The 21,035-nt window shown below is 42.7% G+C and overlaps 2 protein-coding genes across 2 annotated transcripts in view; one reads left to right on the top strand and one right to left on the bottom strand.

The window, feature by feature from the left end:
• The window catches only part of LOC138983234 (bifunctional 3'-5' exonuclease/ATP-dependent helicase WRN-like), a 41,381-nt gene extending 30,085 nt beyond the window's left edge, over window positions 1–11,296 (top strand). Inside the window, exon 26 of the mRNA XM_070356650.1 lies at window positions 9,896–11,296. Coding sequence (XP_070212751.1) covers window positions 9,896–10,213 — 318 coding nt within the window. The 3' untranslated portion in view covers window positions 10,214–11,296. The remainder of the gene's footprint in view (window positions 1–9,895) is intronic.
• A 272-nt stretch (window positions 11,297–11,568) lies between these two features.
• LOC138982740 (uncharacterized) lies at window positions 11,569–20,386 on the bottom strand. Its single transcript, XM_070356074.1, has 7 exons — window positions 20,312–20,386; window positions 19,196–19,333; window positions 18,667–18,816; window positions 17,842–18,057; window positions 16,857–17,023; window positions 16,046–16,249; window positions 11,569–14,983 (listed from the first exon to the last, which is right to left on the bottom strand). The coding sequence occupies exons 1-7, from the start codon at window positions 20,367–20,369 to the stop codon at window positions 12,695–12,697; spliced, it is 3,222 nt and encodes a 1,073-aa protein (XP_070212175.1). The 5' UTR covers window positions 20,370–20,386; the 3' UTR covers window positions 11,569–12,694.
• Window positions 20,387–21,035: the final 649 nt, after the last annotated feature.

Genomic DNA, 21,035 nt, shown 5'->3' with positions numbered 1-21,035 from the left:
TGCCCATAATCCCCAGTTTCAATTCGAAGCTATTAAGTCAATAGCGGGGTTGGTGGGAGGGTCTCTGGTTAAATTGAGGTGAGTATTCTTAGAAATAGTCATTTTACTTGTAAAAAATACATATTTCTTTCGAATACATCACCTCAATTTAACTAATAGGAGAATAGATAACAGGCTGGAGGGTTGACTTTCGATCGGTAATCTAGTGTCACCTCACCCGACTCAGCCCATTTGTCCGGAATCCCCCCTGTAAAATCGGGGGAAGAAAAGGATAGATCATCGGACTGAGAAGCAAGAAATCCTGAGTCGGGCGAGTGGCAAGTTGCATTGTTGCCACTGTGTCAACTTGCTCCAGAAAGGGACAATCGAAAGAAAGTCCCACCTGTCAATGTAGAGCTGGTTTCTACTCGATGGTCGTTACTATTCCTCTGATCACTTGTCTTTATCAATGTTGGGTTATGGTTATGACTTACCATTATGCGCCTTGAGCGACCCAACTCCCCAGCAACGTAAAGTTCTGCAGGCGGATCAGGTGAACGACCTGAAAGATGAGGAATGGTCAGAGATAACAATTCCTCTAATACCTTGAACTTATCACCAAGGTGCGTCTCTGCGACTGATCCTCCATTTAAGGGAGATTGACAGAGTTTCCAGAGATCCTGTAGAATTCTGGTCTGAGGCACCACTTTCCATGGCAAACAATTGTGCCAGTCGCATGAATGAATATATATATCCTCTCTGAATTTACCTCTCTAATGAGGATGGTAGGCACAGATACCAGTGTAAATTCAGGCTGACTTAGCTGTCCCTCCTGCGTGACAGGAAGTAAGCGCAAGTGCGCTCAGCAGTACGGTCACTGTCTGCACCTTTCCTGTGCCTGTCTCAACGCATGTGGGGGCTATAAGCCTACCCTTAATGGTTATAGGTACCATTTGTCCTAGAATAGCCAGTGAAAGACAGCCAGCTGTATTGCCTTTACCCAAGGGGAAAACCTGCTTCTTACTTTGAAATTCCACACTTATAGCGTGAGGGGGTCCCCAGTGACCATGAGCATCTCTGAGCCCTTATTGGCTGAATGACCGCTCTCCTCTTACTCAAGAGGGTGCCATGCCTAGCATGCAACTCACTGAGAGGTCCCATTTGTGATTTCAGCAGGACCGTCTTCTGGCTTGATCAGCCAGGTCCTTGATCTAGGTTTTCTGTAAAACATGGTTGTAGGTGTCAACTGCTGGGTTGTCTACCCAGTATAGGTTTTGTGGGTTCTGGGACACTCCAGATTTCTGTAGAGCTCACAAGTTCTTGGACGACTATGCAGTGATGTTCTCAGGCCTATGGCCGGAGGTGCACTATCTTGGGCTGATGCATATGGCCAAGAATCTGTCAGTGTGTCCAAAAAGTGTTACACAAACACCATTTTTTAGACTTGCTTTATCTTATTAATGTTGTTGTGGGTAAGAAAGGAGATGTGGTTTTTAGCAGAATAAAACTGTTTTTATTGGTATGGGCCACCTGGGGCAGTTAAAAACCCGTTATAAACCGTTATTTTCTCTTTTTTCACCGATCTGTATGAAATGTTGTGGTTAGGTTGGTTGTCCCTAACTGAATTTCAACAAGAATAAAAAGTTGATTTTTGGCAGTTAAAAAACCGTTAAATCCCGTTTTTTCACCAATCTTTATGAAATTTTGTGAGTAGGTCCGTTGTCCATAACTGAGTTTCAATACGTACTTTTCAGAAGAAAAACAAGCTTTTGTCAGTTATAAACCGTTATTTTCTAATTTTTCACCGATCTTTATGAAATGTTGTGAATTTCAACAAGAATAAAAAGTAAAATTTTGGCAGTTAAAAAAACGTTAAATCCCGTTTTTTCAGGAATCTGTCAGTGTGTCCAAAAAGTGTTACACAAACACCATTTTTTAGACTTGCTTTATCTTATTAATGTTGTTGTGGGTAAGAAAGGAGATGTGGTTTTTAACAGAATAAAACTGTTTTTATTGGTATGGGCCACCTGGGGGGGGGGGGGGGGGGGGTCAGTATAGTGTCTTGAGCACTTAAGGGGAGGTTCTAGCATGGGTGAAAGCGATTTTCCAAAAAAATTTGATTTTGGGGTTCTTGCAATAATGGGTAGATAAAACATTGTATAGTATTGTGGTGGAAGAAATTTCACCAAATCATTAAACCGTTAAAATGACAGTTTAACCGCCAAAACACACTCTGCTCCTTGTTTCTTGGTCCCTAATCGTCGGATTTACACCAACATTGGCACAGTGATCCATTGTCCCTAACTGATCTCCAATACAAACTTTTCAAGAAGAAAAAGTTATTTATTGGCAGTTAAAAAAACCTTTATAAACCGTTATTTTCTAATTTTTCACCGATCTTTATGAAATGTTGTGGTTAGGTTGGTTGTCCCTAACTGAATTTCAACAAGAATAAAAAGTTGATTTTTGGCAGTTAAAAAACCGTTAAATCCCGTTTTTTCACCAATCTTTATGAAATTTTGTGAGTAGGTCCGTTGTCCATAACTGAGTTTCAATACGTACTTTTCAGAAGAAAAACAAGCTTTTGTCAGTTATAAACCGTTATTTTCTAATTGTTCACCGATCTTTATGAAATGTTGTGAATTTCAACAAGAATAAAAAGTAAAATTTTGGCAGTTAAAAAAACGTTAAATCCCGTAAGATCTACTTTATTCATAGGTTTGTGTGTGTTCGTTTGTAAGAGCAGTGAGTGATAATAGCATGACGTTAGGCATTTTGAGCTAGCATCGTGGCTTACGCGCTTAGGACGAGGATGTTAATGACAAAACCAGGAAATCCCAACAAAGTGTCTGTGCATCAGTCATTCCTGTCCCTTTTCTAAGTTACACACACACACACACACACACACACACACACACACACACACACACACACACACACACACACACACACACACACACACACACACACACACACACACACACACACACACACACACACACGCACGCACGCACACACACACTGAAAAAAACATATGCAAGCATCAACATTTCAACGAGACAAACCCAATGCTGGTGTGTCGAAGGAGACAGCCACAGCGGGCTTGTTCGAATCAAAGTATCACACCATATCTTCAGCGTATTACCAATACCTGTCCCAATATAGACCAGTTGGTCTAAGAGGACGTTAAACCCTAATAGTCAGTCGGTCTCTCTCTCTCTCTCTCTCTCTCTCTCTCTCTCTCTCTCTCTCTCTCTATTCCTGTCACCGCCCTCAATCTGTGCCTTGTCTACAATGATCTGGTAATTTTATTTAAGTTTATTTTATTTAATTAATTTTATTTAAGTTTTTACCTTGTGTTTTGTGTTGAAAAATAAATACATACTCCAGAATTGACAAAAAGTGTCTTGTACATTTTACGTGTTCTTTGTAAAATATTGCCCCAGCCCATCCACCTGTGAAGAAAGGACACCTGTCTAATAGGGACACCATTACCATACCCCAAGGGTGTCCTTTAGAGACAGGTTTTACTGTACTGCCGAACAACACTTTTCTTCCAAGTTCCATTGTAACGAAACACTTGCCTGGAATTGTAATGTCTTTTATACACTTAAATACCTGCCCACAGATAAAATGGAGCCACAACCCCAAACCAAATAATTATAATATCCCATCTAAAAAAAAAAGTCACATCCCCAAACGCAAGATAATTAACCCTAACTGCCGGATGCAAATTGAAACACATTTTTTTCATTAGTTTTAATTATATTTTGCCTGAGGAAAACAAAACAGCCTGAAATGGACTGGGTGGTCGAGTGGTAACGCACTTGCGCTCGGAAGCGAGAGGTTGCGAGTTCGAACCTGGGTCAGGGCGTTAGCAATTTTCTCCCCCCTTTCCTAACCTAGGTGGTGGGTTCAAGTGCTAGTCTTTCGGATGAGACGAAAAACCGAGGTCCCTTCGTGTACACTACATTGGGGTGTGCACGTTAAAGATCCCATGATTGACAAAAGGGTCTTTCCTGGCAAAATTGTATAGGCATAGATAAAAAATGTCCACCAAATACCCGTTTGACTTGGAATAATAGGCCGCGAAAAGTAAATATTCGCCGTAATGGCTGAGGTTTACTGGCCGATGTGAATGCGTTATATATTGTGCGTAAAAAATGTCTGTTTGTCTGTAAAAAAATTCAATTTCAAACGGCAGAAATTAATATGTAAAGCGCGGAGAGCAACGGTTAATTGTGGTTCGCGCTATATAAGCTTTCATGATAATAATAATAATAATAATAATAACAAGTCGCGTAAGGCGAAAATACAACATTTAGTCAAGTAGCTGTCGAACTTACAGAATGAAACTGAACGCAATGCAATTTTTCAGCAAGACCGTATACTCGTAGCATCGTCAGTCCACCGCTCATGCTCGTGGCAAAGGCAGTGAATTTGACAAGAAGAGCGGTTTAGTAGTTGCGCTGAGAAAGATAGCACGCTTTTCTATACCTCTCTTCGTTTTAACTTTCTGTGCGTGTTTTAATCGAAACATATCATATCTATATGTTTTTGGAATCAGGAACCGACAAAAAATAAGATGAAAGTGTTTTTAAATTGATTTCGAAAATGTAATTTTGATAATAATTTTTATATTTTTAATTTTCAGAGCTTGTTTTTAATCCAAATATAACATATTTATATGTTTTTGGAATCAGAAAATGATGGAGAATAAGATAAACGTAAATTTGGATCGTTTTATAATTTTTTATTTTTTTTTACAATTTTCAGATTTTTAATGACCAAAGTCATTAATTAATTTTTAAGCCACCACGCTGAAATGCAATACCAAAGTCCGAGCTTCGTCGAAGACTACTTGACCAAAATTTCAACCAATTTGGTTGAAAAATGAGAGCGTGACAGTGCCGCCTCAACTTTCACGAAAAGCCGGATATGACGTCATCAAAGACATTTATCGAAAAAACGAAAAAAAAAATCGGGGATATCAATCCAAGGAACTCTCATGTAAAATGTCATAAAGATCGGTCCAGTAGTTTGGTCTGAATCGCTCTACACGCACGCACACACACACACACACATACACCACGACCCTCTTTTCGATTCCCCCTCTATGTTAAAACATTTAGTCAAAACTTGACTAAATGTAAAAATTAGATAGCATGACTAACCTACCTCCCTAAGAATATTTGCAATTGCCAATGACCTTTGATCATATAAACTAAGAATGTCACAGACCTATGGGTAACCAAGCACCACTAACACCTACACAAAACCACCACCCCCCCCCCCCCCCCCCCCCCCCCCCCCCCCAAAAAAAAAAAAAAAAAAAATTCAACAACATTCGATTTTCGACTGAATCATTCAGGTACGAATACTTTTTCCTTTCAAACATTGTTTTTATCATGTTTCGTAAGAAATCACTCGATTTATAGCAGTTTCATTCTCAAAAGTGATGTACGTTACTATTTGGATGACGACCATGCACACTTTACCCGTGGGGCTGGGCTCGTCCATTTCGCACGCAGGTGTGAAAGTCCTGTTGTCATTGATAGATCATATGCAAATGACCAAGGGAGACTAGTTAGGTCACGCTTGTCACAACATCTCGGCAAAACGAGAACGTTTTATTTTGGTTATAAGTAATTTTTCTTTACACAAAATCAACAAATCGTGTCGATTTTCACGAATCACAGACAAAGCATGCATTGCAAGCAATTTTTTAAATATTATTTTAGATTTAGTAGACTGTGTGAACCTCGAAATCGATCTTTGGCGGCCATCTTACATTTACCGCGGACTGTTCGACCGTTTGACTGACCGATACCGAATTTACACAAGGATAATAACGTACACCTCGCATCACTTTTCCAAGCGAAATGAACGAAGTTGGCAGCTCCGTCGAGCTCATTTTTGGTCTCATTAAACACTGCATTCATTTCCTGTCTGGTTTGTATGAAGGATTTACCGGTCGCGCACGTGTTCGGAGTACAGTTCTTACAAAACTGAAAGCACCCAAAATCGCGTAACGCTTTTTTCTCCAGAATGACTAGGTAAGGTTGGAATCACAAGTCCGTTATTCATTGCTTACCGCATAAATTTGCCACCATGTTATACCAAAACGTTCGTCCATTCATCCTCTTTCATCCAACACAAAAATGTTCTTTGCAAAAAAAGTTTATAAGAAGCAGGAGCCTGCCAAATAATTCAAGCGGGCTCTTTCCTTCTTTCGACGCCATGACAGATTCTTGGCCATATAGGCAGAGGAAGCTCTTCTTGTTCCAGGAAACTTAGACTCAATGATGGAGGGACGTATGGTTTTACCCAGTCCATGATGTCTGGCAGCACTAATTAATCCGCATCTTTCTTTCTTTCTTTATTTGGTGTTTAACGTCGTTTTCAACCACGAAGGTTATATCGCGACGGATTAATCCGCATGGGCTGAGAGGTCCTCCTTGATCTTTGAAATATGGCCCATGGATCTCATAGTGCGGAAGGCTGGCCAAATCTCAGACAATCTCCCAGTGTCCTTCCTGGATAGTCCGTAGAAAACGGGCGGAGTCACCTCGGGAGACCTTCCCTCTTTAGTCAAGTCTGTCCGTCTCTGAAGCATGACGTAGGTTGAGTGCTGTCCCTGTTGAAGGGTCTTGCCATGACTTGGTCCAAGGATGATCTCCATGAGGTTTTGTAATTTGTAAGATCAGCTGACTTCTTGATACCCTATGCCAAGAAAAAGGATTATATCCCAATAAAGATGTCACAACCTGTGTTTGCATACACTTTAATTCTTCCTTGTCATTTGTAAAAACAAATTTATTTTTTTTCATAATGTGTATGTATGCACGCATACAAGTTAATCAAGTTAAAGTTGGTAAGAAAGAATTCTTTATCCAATTTGAAGAAGTACCACCACGTGGTCTCTGCTGAGTCCACCATGATCATGTGATAAAAAAACCAAAACCATAGTCTGCGAACCGCAGAAAAACATCGTTTCCCAGAAACATAGGAGAGAGAATTATTTGCCTTTCTCTGAGAGTAAAGGCAGAAACATAGGAGAGAGAATTACTTGCCTTTCTCTGAGAGTAAAGGAAGTTCCCTCCGTAATACTCCCGGAGGCGCATATCTCAATCTCAGTGTTTGCTTTTCTTTCCAAGCGGGCGAGGTTTGTTGTTATTCTTCGATACAACCTCTTACAGTTCTATCAGCGTTCAAGCGTACTGCGTTCCGTAGCTACGCTGCCCGCGAAAGTCATAGCAGTTTGTAATGACCGAGGTATTCATACGCTGTATGTAACCTTCGCGGGCGCTCGGTACTTTGTACGCGGTATCCCATAAGCCTAAAACATTCGGATCGGAAATGCTCGCGCTTCCGGTTGGGATAACGCACATGGCAAACCTCGCTGTTGTCGATATAAATGCCGTTAAAACGCAAAAAACGTCCGGGTAATTGCAAAGTTGAAGGTCTTGTTTGTATTCCTACATTGATATGTAGGGTGACCTGCCGTTGCTTTCTATTGAAAGCCGCAAGGTGAGTTATTGTTCGCGGAGTTCTATTGCGCCAGTGGAACCGGCCAACCGCTGTAAATATCTGTTCGACATTCGTAACGTCTGAGTGAAGAATAATTGTCGCTCAATTGCATGTTCACTAGTTTTAAAAGACTAGTAACGGAGCCTGTTAGACTCTGTGTCTCAACAAGATATCATAGAAGTACCTTCTACTTATGACTAACTCAGTAACTTTGTTACATTCGTTTCACTTTCATTTTTTACGGTTCGTTACGTTGTTCAATGTGATGAATGTATACGGGCGTAGTAATCACCCTTAAAAAGGAAAGCCCAAACCGTGATTGAAGGTGAATGTTGAAGTTCCTGTGAAGGAAGTCTTCTTAGACGGGAAAGGTCTAAATACACGTCTAGCTCCCCGTAGCAAGAAATTGAAACTGGGGATTATGGGCATTGGCACATGCGCAGAGAGGTACTACCGACAAAGGGAGACTACTCCCCTAAATGGTATACCGACGGAAATCTAGAGTTAGCGACCTTGTTTACAGTCTAGTACTGGTAACATAGGACGCTTCTCAGTCTAGCACTCGTAAGTAAGGCAACTCCTATTAGTTAAATTGAGGTGATGTATTCGAAAGAAATACGACTTTTACTGTTTGATAACATTTCTCAAAAGTGATGATTATCTAGATCAACCTGAAGAGATAATAAGATAAATATCATCATAATAATCTGATGGATTGTTTTGGTTTTGTTGGGTATTTTGTGGACTTACATAGTTTTACCACTTTTTCACCCAATATCAGATCTGAAAAAAAATGGGCAGATCTAAGCAAGTGGACTTACTTGGTTTTACCAGAATATTTGGAAGAAGAAGTGTTGTTCAAAGAAATGACAAAACAGTGAAAATAACACTACAGATTTGCACAAGATAGAGACAGAGACAGGGGGGGGGGGGGGGAAGACGGGGAGGGAGAGAGAGTGAGAGAGAGAGAGGAGAAAAAGCAGGGAGGGAGAGAGAGAGAGAGAGGGAGGGATGGAGGGAGAGAGAGAGAGAGAGAAATGAAGGGAGGGAGAGATAGAAGGAGGGGTGGAGAGAAGGAGAGGGAAGGTGAGACTGAGAGGGAGGGGGGAAAGAGAGCTATGGATGGAGGGAGAGATAAATTGGGAGGAAGAGAGAGAGATTAGGAATAGACTCGGGGAGAGAGAGTGCGGGGGGGGGGGGGGGGGGGGGATGAGGGATTGAGGGAGGGAGGGAGAGAGAGAGAGGGAGGGAGTGACTGGAGGGAGGGAGGGAAGAACAGAGAGAGGGAGTGAGAGAGGGGGGGATGGAGGGAGGGAGAGAGGGGGAGGGAGGGAGATAGGGAAGGAGGAAGAAATGCTTTGACGTCAATGCATCATGTCATCCCCTCTCTGCGGTCTTTCTCTCTCGCGGTGTGTGTGTGTGTGTGCATTTTGTGCACATATGTTAGTGTTAGAGTGTGTGTGTGTGTAAGAGAGAGAGTGTGTGTGTGTGTGGGGGGGGGGGTGTAAGAGAGTGTGAGTATGTGCGTGTGCGCGAGTGTGTGTGAGTGAGTGCATGTGAGTGAGCGAGTGTATGTGTGTGTGCGAGAGAGAGAGAGAGAGAGAGAGAGAGAGAGAGAGAGAGAGAGAGTATTTGTCCTTCGCTCACTTCTACTTAATTATTATTGAGTCACTTGAGAAAAAGTGACTCTATGTAATCGGTCAGTGTTAGTCTGTCCGGCCGTCCGGCCGGCCGTCCGTAGACACCACCTTAACGTTGGACTTTTCTCGGAAACTATCAAAGCGATCGGGCTCATATTTTGTTTAGTCGTGACCTCCAATGACCTCTACACTTTAACGATGGTTTCGTTGACCTTTGACCTTTTTCAAGGTCACAGGTCAGCGTCAAAGGAAAAATTAGACATTTTATATCTTTTCTCGGAAACTATCAAAGCGATCGGGCTCATATTTTGTTTAGTCGTGACCTCCAATGACCTCTACACTTTAACGATGGTTTCGTTGACCTTTGACCTTTTTCAAGGTCACAGGTCAGCGTCAAAGGAAAAATTAGACATTTTATATCTTTGACAAAGTTCATCGGATGTGATTGAAACTTTGTAGGATTATTCTTTACATCAAAGTATTTACATCTGTAGCCTTTTACGAACGTTATCAGAAAAACAAGGGAGATAACTAGCCTTTTCTGTTCGGCAACACACAACTTAACGTTGGGCTTTTCTCGGAAACTATAAAAGTGACCGGGCTCAAATTTTATGTGAACGTGACTCATTGTGTTGTGAATAGCAATTTCTTCCTGTCCATCTGATGCCTCATATAATATTCAGAAGTGCGAAAGTGACTCGATCGAGCGTTTGCTCTTCTTGTTATTATTATTATTATTATTACAGAGAGGAAACACGACAGCATCCAGCCGTCTGGCAAGCTTTGCCCACAAGCCCAGCGTAGTCAGGTCACAATCGTCCCCTGCAGCCAGAACGCACAACGCCACGTCATCCATCTCTCCCAAACAGGATTCGTCACAGGCCGACGCCAGCCAGAGACACCTCCCCAGCTGGATGGCTTTGGGTGCTGCCCCCTCCCCCTCCCCTCAGGCGTCAGGACAAAGCGTCAAGCGCAAAGTGCCGGAGTGGATGGCGTCTGGTTCCAAACGTGGGGGTGGAGGCAGTGTCAGTAAAAAGATCAAATCCAACAGCTTGTTCAGGTAGCTCTTATACTTGAGTAGCTATACATGGTGGTGGGGGGTGGTGTGTGTTTGTAGGGGGGTGGGGGGGGGAGGGGAAATACAGTCGGGCCCGCTTATAAGGAGCTCGGTTATAAGGAACCACTTTTATAAGGAGAAAAAGAAAATCCCCGAATTACATTGTTCTTTGTTATGACTTAAGAAAACTCGCTTAGAAGGAGCTCGGTTATACGATACCTCTCTTATTAGGAGTGAAAAATTAGGCCCCAAACCGGCCCTGAGTCCGGTTATAAGGAGTGCCGATAGCACCGGCTTCAAAGTCTGGGAGACTTTCTCCGCCCACACCTATCACTCGGAGAGAAACCGATGATGGTCTTGGTCACCAATCTGTTCACCTCAACTGTTGCGAGCTGGTTCTAGTGTGCTTGCAGCAGACCCAGCACAGCACAGATCCACTTCTGGAATCTTACGCTAAATGTGTCTCAAGACACATTGTACGGGTCACCTAATTTGCACACACTGTATAAATAGTTAAATACCATTTAGTTGGACTGTAACTTGTAAGGTTTTGGATTGAATACATCTTGAAGTGCACCTGTACATGTAGTGTAAACTGAAATGCGCATTTCACCCGACTATGTTGAAAAGTGTTACAATTATTCCACAAGCCTAGTGGAATAAAAACTGTGTGGCTGAGGGTGTAGATGAGTGCTGTCTGCTTCTGCAATAAAGATGTTGTGGATCTGATGATGTATATTTTTCTTGCTGAAATATTTATTTGAGACTATCAGATGAGTTATGTCTACTTATGACCTAGCTTTGCACACTTTTCAACAAAGCCTTGATTGATTTTCTGCCTTTATTGTTTGTTAAGTGACAGTTTTGAAATTGTTGTTGCTGCTTTCAACTAGTCGAGACAAGTGATCACAATTGCTTTGTATATACCAGTATTATAGTAGTTACTTAGGATCTTGTTAATACTGTCCTTTATTCGTTATGGAATTGTAATTTGGTAATCATTATCCAACATGAATACAACCCTGATGTAAATGTACATAATTCTTTAAATGTATGCTGAGCAGTTAATACATTTCTGAAACAAACACAAGTTTTGTGGGCTGACTTCATTCTTTTATTAGTTGTACACATGCTGGTGGTTGTATGCGCACTCACACATTGTGAAAACGCACACACACACACTCTGAAACACACACACACTCTGAAACACACACACACTCTGAAACACACACACACTGAAACACACACACATTGAAACATGTAAACATACACACACACACACACACACACTGTGAAGTACACACACACACACACGCACACACATTGTGAAACGCACACATAGTGAAAAAAACTAGGCATATGCACAATATGTATTCCATAATTATTCTCACAGAATAACACCCTGACTGCTTGCTGTGGTGAGTTGGAATTTGTTGATGAATTAATTTTTGAAAAAGGCACCATGGCAGTGCCTTTCATGAAATTAGCTCTTTAAAAAAATACCACTGCACAGAGCACCCAGGCTGTTCAATTTTAGTATGTGATCAACTGGAAGGATGGTCTTGTCCAATGATAAAGCCTAACCAGATCTAAGGCCGATTGGGCCTTTTACTAATAATACATTGCATGAAAAACAGAGAAATCTGCAAACACGGGCCGGGTCAAGAGCAGAAGACAATACGCCATAGAAATATCACAGATTTAGTTATTACAGGATGGCACTGAAACTTGCTGCCTTATACTAAACATGTCTTTTTCTACCATGGTTCGAAACACCAATGTTCCTGCACTGTTCTATGCAGAAGCATAGTAAATGAACACATAGTTTAAGCAATGCTGACAAGGCTTTCACACCATACAGATACCCATTTCTTTTTTGCGCTAGATTTGAAAATAGTCAGGCACAGCTTTCCTCATACAAATGTCGTACTCACAGGCAGAGTGATCTTCAAAAGCTTGTCTGTATGAGGTAGGAACATTAGGCCGCCTGATCAGAAAACAACATGAATATGCTCGGCCAAACCATAGCGCCTGAACAATGTCGTACACAAACAATCTTCAGCAAATATTTTGACAGTGGAGTACAGCAGCACCTGCGATGAAAGGACACTCTTGGACCAGCTCAGTGTCCCTACCTTGCAGGTGGCCTGTCATGACAGGTATATTTAAACCAAAACACCAGACAAAGGGGCTACAGAAGGTTCTTATATCACTGTAGTAAAACTTGACTGCCAGAAGAATTCACTTTAAAAATGAAATACAAAATCATAACATACAAGGTATAACAATTCGACCAAAGCTGAGAAAACGGTTTCCAAGGGAGGCAATCATCTTGCTGCACTTCAAGGGGCATGAGTTGTCATAGTACTGATATTTTCATCATCGCGAAAAAATATACCAAATACCTATTATGACAGTCTAGGGGTTAACCTGCCATTGGTTGAATGTTTCATGGAAAATGTCAGCATTGTAATACATGCACTGTGGATTATTCTCCTGTTTCCTGAAGCGCGTCCCAAAACAGGGCAAAGTAGAGCGCCCCTTCCTCCTCGTACTGACACAAAAATCTCAGCCGCACGTTGTTGGCAGCGGCCTCGGCCAGGGCAGGTAACAAGCCCAGGTGTGAAACGGCCATGCGGTGATAGCAGTTGTGTGTGACCTGCGGTGACCAGACACCGCTGACAAACCAGTCACCGTCTGCGGGGTAAAAGTGGACGTTCCTCAGACCGGAGCAATGGCGAGCCTGCCTACCCAGCTCTGCCACAAAACTATCCACGGACATTTGAACCCACGACAGTGTTCTGTATGGTGATGAGGGTTTGGGCTTGAACTTTCTGGATTGTTTGGGTTTAGCAATTGATGGAGTTGCATTGTCTTCAGTCTTGCCCTCCTGCACAGAACTAAAACTAAAACTTTGGAATGCAGTCTGGCTATCCATAGGAGGTTTGGTTTCTTCATCCTCTGCTGTTTGGTCTTGTAGAAGAGAAGCAGGGAATCCTCTTCTGCCTTTCGTACGCTGAGATGTTACTGGTGAGAAGAAGTCACCACGGGCCAAAATAGAAGATAGTTTTCGCTTTCTTGTGCTCAATCTGTGGATCAGATCATCACTGCATTCATTTTCGTTCTCCTTTTTTTTACCTTCAACTACAGTCTGCAGCCTGTTTTCACTCTCAGTCTGGCTGATGATTTCTGCCTTTCTAGCTGCCTCTGTGTTGTCTTCACTTTCTCTGCCCTCTATGTGATGTCTGCTGCAATCACTGCCTTGCTTGTCAATACACGTTCTTTCAACTTTTGAAACTGATTGCTTACCACCGTATGTCTGTATGCTGCCTTCAGTGATTGTAGCTAGCTGGTTGCTGCCATCTGGTGGAGTACATTTACTGTGTTCATTTTGTGTGTGATTGCTGCCTTCAGTGATTGTAGCTAGCTGGTTGCTGCCATCTAGTGGAGTACATTTACTGTGTTCATTTTGTGTTTGAGTGCTGCCCTCAATTTCTGCCTCGGTCACTTTACTTCCTCTGGATGCAGTACACATGTTGGTGTCCCCTTCTATCTGTATGCTGCTACCATCACATTTTGTAGCGACCTGCTTGCTGCCTCCTGTTTTAGTCCATTTGCTGCCTGACGCGTCCACCTTTTTCTTACCCTCAAATACTACACAAACATTACCTTCAGTTTGAAAATGAACATAACAATCTTCACCGCCTAAGGGATCAGCCTGACTTTCGAACTCAATTTTTCTTTGACAATGTTCTTGTGCATTTACCTGTCTACATTCCTCACTTTGCTGTTCAACACAACCTTCACACTGAACTTTTGACAGTACTTCTTTTGTTTTTAACTGCTCAACAGTGCACACTGAATCAGACGTGACACGTTTCACCATTATGGCTGTGACCACAAGATGCGAATGCCACTGCGACACACACTGACTCAACACACTGAAACCGTTCTTCCGCCTTCTGTTGAGTAACTGCACATAGTCTTCAGCAGGAAGAGCAATGTCGACGGTCTGGATGCAGGTCCAGTCTGCAGGGGATAGAATTGCCAGTGCCAACATCTTGTCATCATGTACGTAAGTGGTTATGAGTTCTGGTTGAAATCCATCAGAACACGATCCGTCAAGTGTGGCTTGAAGATGCTTTACATCCATGTCAAGTAAAATCTTTCTGTCCCCCTGAGGTTTGATGTCGTTGGAGAAGATCAAATTAAAAGTCAAATCCTTTTCTCTCTTCTGAAATGCTGCATTGACGCCAGCCCACACTAGTCGATACCCTTCGAGTTTCTTCTCGTCAATGATTCGCTGGAGTTTATCATGTGGTACATTAGCCAGGACGCACTGGCGCTCATCTTTGGTCCTCACACAAATCATCTCTCCACACACAGACGCCATACCCAGCGGAAAGGGAGAGAAGTATTGCACAGAGCTAAGCGCAAGCTTGACCACACCATCCAGATCTATGTCTGTGGCCCAGGCGTTGAGCAGGAAGGCCCACGCCATGCCGCTGTGATGCCGCTGCACTGTTCCACACGTTCCCTCCATGGCGCCAGTGTGCCCCCAGGTGGCGCCGCCATCCTGCACGTCCAGTCCCAGTCCGTACCAGTTGCGGCCAAATTCGAACGACGGGCGTTCCAGCATGGTCTGGATTGCTTGAGGGTTCAGCAACGTTGGTCTCCGCTCTGTGTGTGATGCTGCTTCTGGGGCTGTGTCTCCTTCTGGGGCTGTGTCTCCTTCTGGGGCTGTGTCTCCTTCTGGGGCTGTGTCTCCTTCTCTGGGCTGTGTGGGAGGTTGAAGAACAGGATTATTATTTAAATGTAGGAACTATGTGTGTGGGGGTAGGGATGAGGTTGTATTTGTGTGCATGTATTTGTCTAATTTTGGTGTCAGTATCGGTCTGAATATTTGTCTGTAGTTCTGCATGCCTGCCTGTCTGATTATATACATGCAGAGGCTTGCTTGTGCCTTTTACAAGTTTTAGTCTTTGCTCATTTGAAGAATACTCGATCTTTTATCTAACCTAAGTCTTGTCACATTTGGCCTCACAGCAACCAATATTCCTGTGTTGTGTTTCTTTCTGGTTCTTCCTTCACTTTCCTTTATTTGTAATTTCTAATTCCTTAAACTTTAACAGCCTTATTATTTTCCTCACAACAATAACATAATACAGTTGAACCTGCCCTAGTGACCAACTCTTGATGACCACCTGCCGATTACAACCATGCACCCCTACGGATCTCAAACTTTGTTGTTCCATAGACCAAATAGCCTGGACCACCAACTCGTCACGTGACCCTTCGAGGTTACGACTCTCGACTTTCAGGGGCGCGTCGCGTCCGGTTTGAAAGGCCAGCGATTCGAAGACAGTGAAAAGAAAGCACGCTCCAGTTATTTGTGACAATGGGAGGTGACAATGAACTGGATTTTCCAAAACTCCAAACTAAACTTAACAAAACTCATCGAAAAACATGTTCCATGTGCACTTTTGCTGAGTTTATTTTAGCATTTTCAGAACTTACCTCGGCAACTTCGTCCATGTTTACAATCGACACCGGATATCACGTCCCCCTGATTTCTGAAAGGCTTGTAAGCGTAGGTTCCTAAATGCGAGAGGCCGCTACCTCGTAATAGAGAGAAAGAGCGGAGAGAGAGCTAGTTGGCAGTCCAGGATAAATGGTCTATGGTTGTTCCTACTAGTTTTATTCTTCCATGAAATTCACCTTTCCATAACAATGGCCTGTCTGTAGAGAGTATCACTTTTGGTCTGTCCCTTGGGTGGTTGCTAGAGACAGGTTGTGTATCGACAAAGCTCCTGATCAGACATACACACTCAAGCACTACCTGACGATCACTTGCACCAGACGACAGTCCAGTTTCCAGACTGCACAGTAGCGTCAGAACGTCTGCAGCCGTTGCCACCCAGCCGCCAAAAGCGCCCGTGTTGCGCATGAGGAAGGACCCGTACTGCGGCAACACCTGGCTGTCTTCCTGCCCTGGCATCACGCTCGTTGCCGTTGCCGGTTCCTTGATGTTGAAGTACTCACCCTGAAGAAAGAAATAATACTGTAATAATAATGAATACTTATTAATCGCCCCTTCTCGTCAGAGCTCACGGCGATGTACAATAGCAAAACGATGACACACACACACACACACACAAATAACAATGTTCATGGTGACAGTGTGTCTGAGACAAGACCTCTGTATGTAAAGAATAGTTCAGTGAATTATTTTTATTTTTGTTATTTTATATTTTAAGTTATTGAGACGTCCCAGTGCACTAAGGGATTTATAGAGCAAATCGAGAAAATTCATTATTGAACGAAGCGCATAGGGGTCCACTGTACAAGTGCAGATTCATCAACAATGAACTTTGCAGACACAGCTATTCCTTGCTAGCATTTTAGTTGGGGAAGGGGAGAGTTAAAAATAGCCAGGGCAGAGGGAATCATTTGGCTTCCAACAGCTGCAGCCAGCACACTGTTAAGCTGGCTTGCTTGTTATACCCAAATGCTTCCGTGCTGTACTGGGAGAGGGGAACTACCTGCTGCTGCTGTGTTGTGTTATCTCTGTGGGGGAAGGATGCAGCTAAAGAGGCAGTAATGAAGCCTTGGGAACAGCGGTGCAGAATAAGCTAACTGATGCAACTGACCTCTTGGGAACCCCAGCAGACACGCATCTCATCCCCGACGAACATGCCCGTGATACCGAGTTCTGCCAGCAGAGAGGTGACGTAGTCTTGATAGGGACGCCCTGTCACTGCCTCTACCACCTCCCCCAGCACCAGGTAGCCCAGGTTGGAGTAAGCGTGTCTGCTCCCTGATTCACAATACCACAGTCAGCGGCTTTTGCAGTCAGACTCATTTTACAGTTTTACAGAACCTCCTTTTGAAGAAGCCCCAACTTAAGACTCCCTCCCTTGTATTAGTTTTAAGACCCTGTTTTCTCACGTATTCTGTTCATAACCTCTGTAAATTTACTTCCATTTGAAGACTCCCTCCTTCTCAAGACCTGAGTGATTTTCTCAGAATATTTTAGGTCTCAAAAAGGGGGTTCCACTATATTTCAATTTGATTTAATCTATTTATAAATCTTCATCAAATTGTGCTATTGTTAAGAAATGATGTCATAATCTGTATAAATAGCAACCAATCAAAACTGTTAAAAAGAGGGCGAAAGACAAGGTCGTGTGAATTCTAAATCTGCATCAGTGGGGCATGAGTATCGAATTCTAAAGCATGCCTGATCACTGACGCATGCTGCTTCATTTTGTTTCAAAATTCTAAATCTATTTCTACATCTGCATCCGATGTGAGTATCGCATGCGGAAGAATCTTTGCTTGGTTTTGCTTTATGTTGTTGTTGTCGTTGCTTTTTTGTTTTGATTTTCTATCCATCTTTCTTTCTTAAACACATGGCGAAATCTATTTCATTGCTTTGTAAAGTTTAAAAAAAACACGGAAACAGAGCAGTCGCCCCACTGTCTGGGGTGACACATATTAAATTATCAATACAATCGTAGCGGTCATATCCACCATATTAATTTACACAGGGAACACTTTCTCCAGTTCCTTCCAGCAAAGAAAAACAGAGAACACAAAACAATAAATAAGACCTAAAAATGCAGGTAAAAGTACCTGGAGCAAACTGCAGCTTTCTGTTGAGCACGTACTGCAGCAGACACGCGTTGTATTCAGACGACGTGACTTTTACGCCGGCAGGAGGGGGCACCTGCCAGAAGACGGCGTCACCCGCCATGTCGCGGTCCCAGCCCGCACAGTGCTGCAGAAGATGACGTACCGTCACTCTGCACAGTCGCTTGTCTCCCCTCATTTTCAACTGCTTCAGTAGTCCTTGGAGAACAAAGGTGGTAAGAAACTAAAAGAACCGTGCTTTGTAGGTCTTGGACGACCCTGAGCCTCCCAAAATCGTCTTTATATCTGAAACTATTTGGAGTTTTTAATTGAGATTTTATGTAATCTCTAATCACCATATGACCTTCCCATTGCCCAACTTTTGAAAGATTAACTTTGTAAACAAACAAATAAACGATGACGTATTTGAACTACACAGGCCGGATGATGTGGATCATGGACGACCCATATGGAATTATATAAGGAACTGTACGTTGTTTATCCTTATTCGGATGGCGTGGGTCATGTACGTACGACCCATACTCTGCAAAGAGGCGGCAAAACGTTTATCCCTATTCGGATGGCGTGGGTCGTGTGCAACCCATACTTTTTATGTTGAATCCTTCTTTGAAAAGTATGGGTTGTACACCACTCCAACGCGTGATTTGGTGAAGGCTAAGAAAGTTAACTTGTTTGTCTATTGATGAATCACTAGGAAACAAGATCATACTCACTGAGCGAAAGAACATTTTCTCAGGCCATGCCTAGATACAAGATGATTCCATCAGCGGTTCTTCACCAAGCTAACCAGGATGCCAGCAGTCTCACCTCTGGCGCCAAAGACTTTGTCGTCAAGCGACAGCCGTTTTTCCTGGCAGAGTCTGACAACGGCGATGGCTGTGATGGGCTTGCTGATGCTGGCAACTCGAAGCGGTGTTGTGCCCTTCATCTTCCGCCCCGCCCCCGCCAAGCCGTAACCTGTGGCAACGTATTGAGAAAGTTAAACATGATGGCTCGATCTATACAGTGAAAGAAAAGAAAATCTGAGCATTATGAATTAAAAAAAACAAAGAACTGTAAAGGCAACTGTCTTAAAGAGGCTATGGGGGGGTGTAACCAGTAATTTTTGGTGTATATTTTTACTGGTTTTAATTTCAAAGTACAAGAAGCAAAGCTGGCAACAAATCAGGACCTAGCTAGCTCCACTTCATTTTACCTTTGTAAGATGTTGAAGATCTCATGGTCTTTCCCTCCCTGCCTCCAGAATTAACTAGTGTCAGATTTCCATTTCCAGCACAGAACAGCTGTAGCACAGGACAATAACGATTAATTGAAGCTAAAGGCGTGACTCACTCACCCTGCTGGTACACAATGCGTCCCTGTTTAGCCACTGCCAATGTAGCTCCAGGGACATGTTGCTCTTGCAGGAACCGACAGATCACTTCATCCAGCTTCTCTGTCTCTTTGCTACTTTCCTCATTGGCACTGATGCTCGCTGAAATCAAGGAGGGTTCAACTCAGGCAAAAACGTTATAATGGCCAGATGACATGTTATCCTGTGTCAGATTAGCTAGACCCAGACCTGTCAACCCCTTCCACGGCCAACCTGTATTAATCAATCAATCAATCAATCAATGAGGCTTATATCGCGCATATTCCGTGGGTACAGTTCTAGGCGCTCTGCAGTGATGCCGTGTGAGATGAAATTTTATACGGCCAGTAATTGCAGCCATTTCAGCGCATATTTACCTTTCACGGCCTATTATTCCAAGTCACACGGGTATAGGTAGACAATTATTAACTGTGCCTAAGCAATTTTGCCAGGAAAGACCCTTTTGTCAATCGTGGGATCTTTAACGTGCACACCCAATGTAGTGTACACGGGGGGGGAGTTCGGACACCGAAGAGAGTCTGCACACAAAGTTGACTCTGAAATAAATTTCCGCCGAACCTGGGATCGAACTCACGCTGACAGCGGCCAACTGAATACAAATCCAGCGCGCTACCAACTGAGCTATATCCCCACCCCATTAATATGACTAGAAACAGTATTCAAGGTATAACAATCCCTTACAAACACTAATTTTTTTTTTAAAGGACAAAAACCAGCTGCAGACCTGTTTATAATTACTACTGACTTAAAACTTAAATTTAAAATGATTTTTATTTTGTTTTGAAGAAGTAATCATTGCCTCATTCGCTTGTCTTCCCTGCAAGCGGCCAAACATTGGTCAAGAAAGTTTTGTGTAATTAGTGTCTGTCTGTGCACTTAAAAGACCGCTGGGTCGATATATTTGTGCACGTAACGTTCCAACCACACACATGACACATGTCTTGTTTTTTTATTCTGAATTTTGGAACGTTGGCAGTCTATTTGGTTTTGGATTTTTACACAGCCAAATCGTTAAAATCCTACAAAGCACATTTAACCCCCAAATCAAATGAACATCCTCCCAACGGATAACGCCACTACCTGAGTGCACAGAGTAGCTGTGTTCGCTGGAAATAAACCTCGGATCCTGGGATGTCATTGTGTTTTTGCAGACCAATTTTCTATTTGCTTCCAGAGTAGCTTTCCTTTGCTCAGAATCAATCCGTTTGGTAATTTGATCATTATGAGAACAGTTTTTTTATTTACGCAGTTGCTTCCCTTACATTGTTTCCTTTGCTCACAAGATGTCAGAGTGGTGACGCGCGCGCGGTGTGTGTGTGTCTGCGTCTGTATGTTTCATGTGTCTGTGTTTAGGTGCAAGCAATTCGGTGAGTATGTATTGAATGTGCTCAAGCCACTGAGGCAGTATGCGTAGTGTACAGCACTGATATTGTTTAAAATAAAATTCTATGTTTTTTGCCTTTGAGTAAAACAAAAAACCCAGCTTATGTTTAAAATTGATCGAAATAAAAGTAAAAAGTTTTAGACTGAAACATCTTTTGAAGTGCTATTAAAAACAAGCAAACAAGACAGTCAGTTTTATAAATGAGAGAATACAATATTTGCACATTTAAATAAAAAGAAAACACACCAGTAACCAGGTTAGGTAAGTTTAAATCAATATTTCGGCATGTAACTGCCTTCTTCGGGATGGTATGGAAAGAATGGAATGACGGCACGTGATATACAGTGTAATGAATTGTTATGATGATTAATGACGTCATAATATTTCTCGCGCATTTTGTCTTTCTCTGGCGTTTTCTGT

The sequence above is a fragment of the Littorina saxatilis genome, linkage group LG12 (assembly GCF_037325665.1).
Source record: "Littorina saxatilis isolate snail1 linkage group LG12, US_GU_Lsax_2.0, whole genome shotgun sequence".
Classification (NCBI taxonomy): Eukaryota; Metazoa; Mollusca; class Gastropoda; order Littorinimorpha; family Littorinidae; genus Littorina; species Littorina saxatilis.
This window is presented reverse-complemented; position numbering and strand designations above follow the sequence as displayed.